The 9,148-nt window shown below is 40.6% G+C and overlaps 1 protein-coding gene across 1 annotated transcript; it reads right to left on the bottom strand.

Moving 5' to 3' along the window:
- Window positions 1-4,123: 4,123 nt before the first annotated feature.
- On the bottom strand, window positions 4,124-8,168 carry OR7C2 (olfactory receptor family 7 subfamily C member 2). The gene is made up of 2 exons (XM_035285921.3): window positions 8,043-8,168; window positions 4,124-5,198 (listed from the first exon to the last, which is right to left on the bottom strand). Exon 2 carries the CDS (start codon window positions 5,183-5,185, stop codon window positions 4,223-4,225), a length of 963 nt encoding a protein of 320 aa, XP_035141812.1. The 5' UTR covers window positions 5,186-5,198; window positions 8,043-8,168; the 3' UTR covers window positions 4,124-4,222.
- Between the last annotated feature and the right edge of the window lie 980 nt (window positions 8,169-9,148).

The raw sequence follows: 9,148 nt of genomic DNA, 5'->3' as shown, positions 1-9,148 counted from the left end.
GCCTGGCCAACATGGTGAAACCCCATCTCTACTAAAAATACAAAAATTGGCTGGGTGTGGTAGTGGGTGCCTATAATCCCAGCTACTCAGGAAACTGAGGCAGGAAGAATAGCTTGAATCCGGGAGGTGGAGGTTGCAGTGAGCCGAGATCTCACCATTGCACTCTAGTCTGGGTGACAAGAGCGTAAGTCTATCTCAAAAATACAAAACAAAACAACAACAAGAAAAGAAATAAGCCAGGCAAGAAAAACACATATTACATGTTCTCGCCCGTATGTGGGCGCTGAAAAAACTGAACTCATGGAAACAAAGTAGAATGATGGTTACCAGAAGCTAGGAGGGGTAGTAGGGAGGGAGAATGAAAAAAGGATAATGGGCACAACCTACAGTCAGAAGGAATAAAATCTAGTATTTGGTAGCATGATAGGGTGAGTATGCTTAACAGTAATTTATTGTATATTTCAAAATAACCAAAAGAGTGGAATTGGAATGTTCATAACACAAAGAAATGATAAATGCTTGAAGTGATAGATACCTCAATTACCTTGATTTGATTATTATATAAGTACGTTTGTGTAAAAATTTCATACATACCCCACAAATATGTACAACTAGTATGTATCCATAATGACTAAGAATAAAACTTCAAAAACTAAGTCAACTAGAATTTTTTAAAAATATAAAATTATGAATGATCAAAGGAGGTAAACTCAGAATTTAGTAAAAATAAATGTAAGTCAGTCACTACACAATGTGTACATGTATCAAACCATCATGCTATACACCTTGAATATGTACAATTTTAATGTGTCAATTATACCTCAGTAAAGCTGGAAAAAAGAGTTACTATAAAAATTTCGAACACAAAAAGGTCAAGCACAAAAATGTGCTCATTTTCATGAACAACCAAAGGAAGTCAAATTAAAATACAAAGGAAACAATAAATCTTACTCATGGGTTTAATTTGCTTTTTTATTTATTTATTTTTTATTATTATACTTTAAGTTCCCGGGTACATGTGCAGATCGTGCAGGATTGTTACATAGGTATACACATGCCATGGTGGTTTCCTCCATCCCTCCCCTGTCATCTACATTAGGTGTTTCTCCTAATGTTATCCTTCCCCAATGCCCTCACCCTCTGATATCCCTCCTCTAGCCTCCCCAACCCCTGACAGACCCCGGTGTGTGATGTTCTCCTCCCTGTGTCCATGTGTTTTCACCGTTCGGCACCCACTTATGAGTGAGAACATGCGGTGTTTGGTTTTCTGTTCTTGTGTCAGTTTGCTGAGGAGGATAGTTTCCAGCTTCATCCATGTCCCTGCAAAGGACACAAACTCACCCTTTTTTATGGCTGCATAGTATTCCATGGTGTGTATGTGCCATATTTTCTTTATCCAGTCTATCATTGATGGGCATTTGGGTTGGTTCCCAGTCTTTGCTATTGTAAACAGTGCCACACTGAACATATGTGTGCATGTGCCTTTATTATAGAACAATTTACAATCCTTTGGGTATATACCTAGTAATGGGATTGCTGGGTCAGGTTTAATTTAATTCTAAGGCTGCAGCCCCCAGACACAGAATATTTCTTTGTTGGGGTGCATAATTCCAGAAGTAAGAATTTATGTCAGAGAACTCCTGGTTCCTTTGAGATTGACTATTATTATTAGGAGGTTTGACTAGAGATAACTGTCATGGGTGAGTGGCGACTGTCTGGGGGTGGTGGTGTGGAGGATAAGAAGAATCTACCAACACAGTTGTAGGTAAGGAAAGGCAGATTGATTGGAGAAAGTATGAAAATACATTGCAAGGAAGCAATGGGCAGGCCAGCAATAGAGGAGCTGACTGCAAAAGACAAAAGCTTGCTGGGGATTTTACGGGACAGTGCTTGTGCTTTGTGCTGAAGAGGGCTTTGTACAGTATTGATAACGCCAAGGTTGCAGTGAGCTAACTTGCAATTTTTGTATCAGCTGAGGGTCTGGTGATAGCTGCGTGCAGGAAGATTGTGAATTATTTGTAAGGAGGGCTTTGTGTCCGGGACCATGAAGAAAGGCAGACTCTTATCTGCTTCTTCTTTTTGCTTTCCCTTGGTCCAGCCAGGCTGAATCCTTTTCCCTAATGAGGACTCCACAGTAACATAACGCCTGGGACAGCTGTCTGATTCATACAACCCTACGTTTGAAGCTTCTCACACATTCATTACCTTGAGCTAGTTCCCTACTTACCATAAGCTCTTACTTTCTTATTTGTCAATATGGGAAATAAAACTAATTACATAAAAGAGTTATTAGAAAAATGAAATGAGGCAATGTATATAAAGCTCTTAAACTGTGTTGGTATATAAAGTGTTATTTATATCACTTCATGTCCTTTGCAGGGACATGGATGAAGCTGGAAACCATCAGTCTCAGCAAACTGATACAAGAACACAAAACCAAACACCACATGTTCTCACTCATAAGTGAGTGCTGAACAATGAGAACGCATGGACACAGGGAGGGGAACATCACACACTGGGGTCTGTTGGGAGGTGGGGGGCTAGGGGAGGGACAGCAGGGGGTGGGGAGATTGGGGAGGGATAACATTAGGAGAAATACCTAATGTAGGTGACGGGGGGATGGAGGCAGCAAACCACCATGGCATGTGTATACCTGTGTAGCAATCCTGCATGATCTGCACAGGTACTCTAGAACAAAGTATAATAAAAATAAAAATAAAATAAATTTTTAAAAAGTTCAACATATATAAAAAATCAACATCAATAACCTTGAATTCTGTTTCTAGCTCAAAAACCTAATTAATTAATTAATTGGAGACAGGAGCTCACTCTGTCACCCAGGCTGGAGTACAGTGGCAAAATCATGGCTCACTGAAGCCCCAACCTCCTGGGTTCAAGCCATTCTCCTGCCTCAGCTTCCTGAGTAGCTGAGACTACAGGCATGCAGCACCATGCCTGGCTAAAAGCTCTAATCAGATTAATGAATGTGTATTTTTCTGGTCCCGATCTTATTTTGTATTTAGCCATCCACCCATCTATTTTTCTACTCTGTTTGACAAATATCATGTAAACATGAACTCCTTACCGACAACTTCACTAGCCATTGTTATTGCAAAAATGGTAAGACATTGCTCTCAAATTCAAGAAACCCATATTATGAAGGAGTAGAAAAGTTAAGTTGGTGTGACTGAAAGGAAAGTGAATCAGATAAAAAAGGAGGGAACTCGGAGTTATTTTTATTCACATAACCTCAAAAAACATCTCTGTAAATGAGTTTCCAGGGCAACATTTCAAAAATAGGGACATATCCCATCGCTTCTGAGGATATACATTTAACATGTCAGATTTGATTTTTTTTTAAACCCAAATCAGGCCAGGCACAGTGGCTCACGCTTATAATCCCAGCACTTTGGGAGTCCGAGGCAGGCAGATCATTTGAGGTCAGGAGTTCGAGACCAGCCTGGACAACATGGTGAAACCTTGTCTCTACTAAAAATACAAACATTAGCCAGGCGTGGTGGTGCACACGTGTAGTCCCTGCTACTCAGAAGGCTGAGGCAGAGGAATCACTTGAACCTGGGCAGTGGAGGTTGCAGTGAGCCGAGATCACACAACTGCACTCCAGCCCGGGCAACAGAGGGAGACTCCATCTCAAAATCAACAACAACAAACATACCCAAAAAACAAACAAACAAAAAATCATTACTGAAGATAACTGAGAAAATGCCAGATCATATTCATACAGTTAAAATTACTGGTTAGAAAGTCAAAGGGTGATCCTATATAACTTTATTAGCAGTAGCAAGGGCAGGAAAGTTTCCAAAGGAAAAAATGCTTTAAAATGTATAAAAGAAGGCCAGGTGCAGTGGCTTACTGCCTGTAATCCCAGCATGTTGGGAGACCAAGGCAGGCAGATTACCTGAAGTCAGGAGTTCGAGACCAGCCAGGCCAACATGACGAAACCCCATGTTTACTAAAAATACAAAAATCAGTGGGGCCTGGTGGCTCATGCCTGTAATCCCAGCTACTCAGGAGGCTGAGGCAGAAGAATCACTTGAACCTGGGAGACGGAGGTTGCAGTGAGTTGAGATCGTGCCACTGCACTGCAGCCTGGGAGACAGAGTGAGATGCCTTCCCTGCCCCACTCCAAATGCATAAAAGCAGAAGTCAAAATATTGGCCGAAGGAGGCCAGTCTGGCCTCAGTATTGTGTTCACCGCTATTCATGAGAGCTTGGCAGTGGTCCCCTTATTGAGAGATGTTGCCCTGAGAAGAAGTCTGCCCAGGGACCCCTTTATGTCCCTGTTCCTCAGGCTGTAGATGAAGGGGTTCAGCATGGGGGTGACCATGGTGTACATCACCGAGGCCATCAGACTTGTCCTAGAAGATGGTGTAGCTGCAGAACTGAGATATACCCCAAGGCCCGTGCCATAGAACAGGGTGACCACTGAGAGGTGAGACCCACAGGTGGAAAAGGCTTTGTGCTGGCCTTGGGCAGGTGATACTCTCAGGATGGAGGAGAAAATCTGAGAATAAGAGTATAGGATTCCAGAGAGAGGAAAAACACCCATTGCAATTGTCACAAAATACATCACGATTTTATTGACGAGGGTTTCAGAACAGGCGAGCTTCAGGACTTCGAGAACATCACAAAAAAAGTGTGGGATTTCCATGTTTGTGCAGAAGGACAGCCTCAAAATGGTCAAGGTCTCGAGCAGAGAAACCATGACACTGATGCACCAGGACCCCAGAACTAGCAGTCTACAGAGCCGGGGGTTCATGATGACCGCGTAGTGCAGGGGGTGACAGATGGCCACGAACCGGTCATAGGCCATCACGGTCAAGAGCAAATTGTCCAGGCATCCAAATGCAACGAAAAAAAAAATCTGGGTGAGGCACCCTGCAAAAGTGATCATTTTGCTTTGTGTTTGGATATCCACCAGCATCTTTGGGACGGTCGTGGATGTGAAACAGATGTCAGCAAAGGACAGGTTGGAGAGAAACAAGTACATGGGGGTGTGGAGGTGGGAGTCTGAGATTGTGGCCAGGATGATGAGCAGGTTCCCGAGCACAGTGACCAGGTACATGGACAGGAACAGCCCGAAGAGGAAGGGCTGCACTTCTGGTTGCTGTGAAAGTCCCAGAAGAAGGAATTCTGAAATTTGTGTATCATTCCCTGCTTTCATCTGGTTGACGTTTCTACCAAAAAGAGAAAAGAACATGACACTCACATGCATTACAAACCTACCAGAAGTGCTGTTATGGATATCCTACAGTGAAGAAGCTATGGACTTTTATTTTTTAAAGTTGGTTTTTTTTATGTCAGCAGATTAAATGGTGGGTCTTTATTGTGTACACCATGATGTTTTGAAGTATGCTTATATTGTGAATGGCTAAATCTAGCCAGTCATCATTTTACATAGTCATCGTGTGTGATGAGAACATTTAACATCCACTATCTTTGGATTTTTCAAAAATACAATGTGTTACTATTAATTATATTATATCACCATTGATGGTTTTATGTACATGATTACATTACCATTAGAACCATGGCATACAATAGATCTCTTGAACAAAATCTTTCTCTGTCTAGCTTAATTTTGTATCCTTTGACCAACATCTCCCCAGCTCTGCCCAGCAACCCTCCCATCCTCTGATAATCTCCATTCTACAAGAATTCAGTCTTCCTGTCTAATTGTAATTTGTGTCCTCTGATCAACACGTCCCCAACCCACCCTCCCAGCACCCCCAGCCTCTGGTAACCTCCATTCTACAGGAAGTTAATTGTGCGTATTTTGGGTGTGAATCTGGTGCCGACCAGGGGATCCCCTTGCCATCTTGGATTAGGAATTCCTGTCCCACTCTCGGTCTTTCCCTGAAGGAGTGCACTGTACAGTACTGATGAGAAAATCTTTGACATACTTGAGGACTATAAAGTGAATTTTGATATGTTTCAGTCATGGTCTAGTAAATGAGTATGTGGTGTTAAATAACAAAAGTCTCTACAATCTAATGACTGAGAAAGAATGAAGACAAAAATTTAAATTCCATATATTATATGAAATGGCAACAGATCCTATGATGAGGAAGAATGATGCTAAGAAAAAAAAAGGGCAGATGGAGCATTATTACTGTTGTTATTATTTCTGAGATGGAGTCTTGCTCCGTCACCCAGGCTGGAGTGCAGTGGCACAATCTCGGCTCACTGCAAACTCCGTCTCACCCTCCCAATGTGCTGGGATTACAGGAGTGAACCACTGCACCTGGCCTATTACATTGAACTCTCTTCACCATTATATAAAAGGATTCAAATGAGCAGGAACTTCACCTGCTCTGTTTATCTTTGTTTTTTTCACTTAGGTACATGTGTAGAAGATAAATAAAAAATTAAAGCAAGAGGAAGTTTTGAAATAAAAATTGTCAGTGGAATAAAGCCAGAAAAATATAGTAAATTAAAAACACTATCTTAAGTGAATTTGAAGGAGACATTGAAAATTAACTGAAAGAAGGTATAAAATAACAGTAATTTAATATTAGAAGGGACTAATTATTTAATTGGCAAAGACCTACACAATATATTGCATACAGTGTCACTAGAATGTTCTGGCATATGGCAGATACTCATTTGGTATTGAATGAATCAGAAATTAAGTATTAGTATATAGGGACATTTAACATATGACAGGTTAGATTGCAATTTAGTTGGAAAATGCTGAATTGTGGAACAAAAGCTGGTAGATTGCTATCTACCTGGAAGACAACGAAGTTTGTCCCCGTCTCATATTTTTCAAAAAATTAGGGGGTTTAAACACCTTATAAAGTAAATAATACATGTTAGCTGAACATGTAGAAAACCACATAGAAAATGATGTGTATGCAAAGCATGCTAAGGCAAGAAACAGAAGATTATAGACATATATTTAGGTAAATAAAATTTACAGCTTTTTGTGCTGAAAAGTATTTCCTCAAATGTCAATGAAAAATCAATAATCTGTAGAAATAATTTGAAATGGTGATAACTAGAGAAATGGATATATGATAATAAACAAATCAAAATGGTGATTATATGTAGAAATCTTTGCTCAAACCCAGTAACGGTTTAATGCAAGAATCTCTATCACACCCATCAGCCTGGGAAAAGCCTGAAGGGCAGTGGCACGTTGAGTGGGGTTGGAACTTTGCAACAGGTAGTAAACGGGGACTCTGTTGTTTTGCCGGCAGAAGTGTAAAGTGTGACAAGCTCTTGGGGAGGTAATCTAGAAGGAGATGTGAATATTGAAAACACAGATATTCATGAGCTCCAAGTTCCTCAATCCAGCGCTAATGAACTTCGGGGCCAGATTATTTACTGTGGTGGGTCTGCCCTGTGCATTGTATTATCGTTTATCAGCTTCCCTGTTCTCTACTCACCCTCCTCAGGGTGACAGCCAAACCTGTCATTGCTCAAAATTCCACGGGGGACAAAACTATCTTCAGTGAAGATCACAGTTTTAACATGAAAATCCTACTCTATGTATATATATATAAAGTATTTAATATAAATATTTATATACATAGTTATCTCTGCCTCCACGGCTACTACTTTTTTCTCCCTCCACTTATTTGCATAATCCTTGGGCATGTATCTACTTTTACTGGAACCGCTTTATTCCTCCCATTTCCTCATCAAATTGGGCCTCCGTGACCATTACTTAACTGTCAGGAATCACCCTCCTTGCTGAGTTCAATGTTCACTTCTCTTTTTAGCATCATAAACAATTACATGAATCAAATACTTTGTCAAGCAAGCAAGCCAACAACCAAAGCAATTACAAAAAATTAGGGGGTTTAAACACCTTATAAAGTAAATAATACATGTTAGCTGAACATGTAGAAAACCACATAGAAAAAAACACATAAAACATTTGGTTGCTGTAAGAGATGTATTTGGATCTTCTCTGGGCTTGGCTGGGTTGGCTCTCAGATGACTTTGGGTCCACGTTCGTGGACTGCGTTCTCCCTGATCCTTTCCTACGGTACCTACTGGGCTCTTGGACTCACCTCGTTGGGTCTTCTGAGAGGAAGGCATCCACGTGGATGTGTGACTACCTCCCCGGATGGTAGATGATGGAGACTGAAGCTCTGTCCTGAGACAGTAGGAGACAGGAAAGCATCGGTAGCTGAGCCAGATCAAGGACTCCAAAGGAAACAACCATGTCTCATTGAGCCCAACATTGCATATTCTGAGGAACAGCAGCAGAGGGGAAATTTACAGCTTTGTAAATCTGCTCATTAGGCACATTTCCTCTTGTTATTCCAACCTGATAACATCATTTTCCTATGGGATTTTCCCCTGCACTGAAAGAAATTTTTTTCTGCATGCTCTGTTCCCAAGACACCATATTGAATCTGAGGTTAATGCAGCCTTCATTACTCCTTCTCCATGGACTTGCTTGACTTCTGGAGACCTAACCTCCTAACACTTTAACTCAAACCCTAGAGGAAAGTTTTTTTCCAAAGCCTAAACTGAGGAACTTGTCTTGAGTAGGTCTCTTGGGTCTCCAAGAATCTGACGTGTGATGTGAACCCAGACCTTGATACCTCCAGAAAATTGATATTCTCCTCTTCAACAAGGGGTGAGCTATGTTCTGATAGAAAACCGTAGGTACTACATTCTTGGGCTTTATGATGTTTTTACCAAAACAATGAGAAATTGCATATGTTTAAAACAGGTCAAGAGCTGTCATATCATTATTCGTTCATAAAACATTTGGTTGCTGTAAGAGATGTATTTGGATCTTTTTATGCAAGCTGCCCTGAGATTAGCACCTTATAAAAATTATTTTAATTTTTTAAAATGTATTTAATAATTTTTTTAATTGATGGGCAAATTGGTATGTATTTATCATCTCTAAAAGAATGTTCTGAGGTCTAGCTACATTGTGGAATGTTAAATTCAGCTAATTCATCTATGTTTTACCTCACATTGTTGTCATTAGTGAGAACACTTAACATCCCTTAGTATGTTTTGATAATACAATATGTGGTCATTAAGTATAAAGTATCCATGTTGTACTCAATCTCATGAATGTATTCTTTCTAACTTCAATTTAGTGTCCTTTGAGACACATCTCCCCACCCTCCTTCCACAACTGTCCCAGCTTCTG

This window comes from Callithrix jacchus, chromosome 22 (assembly GCF_049354715.1).
Source record: "Callithrix jacchus isolate 240 chromosome 22, calJac240_pri, whole genome shotgun sequence".
NCBI classification, from domain to species: Eukaryota; Metazoa; Chordata; class Mammalia; order Primates; family Cebidae; genus Callithrix; species Callithrix jacchus.
This window is presented reverse-complemented; position numbering and strand designations above follow the sequence as displayed.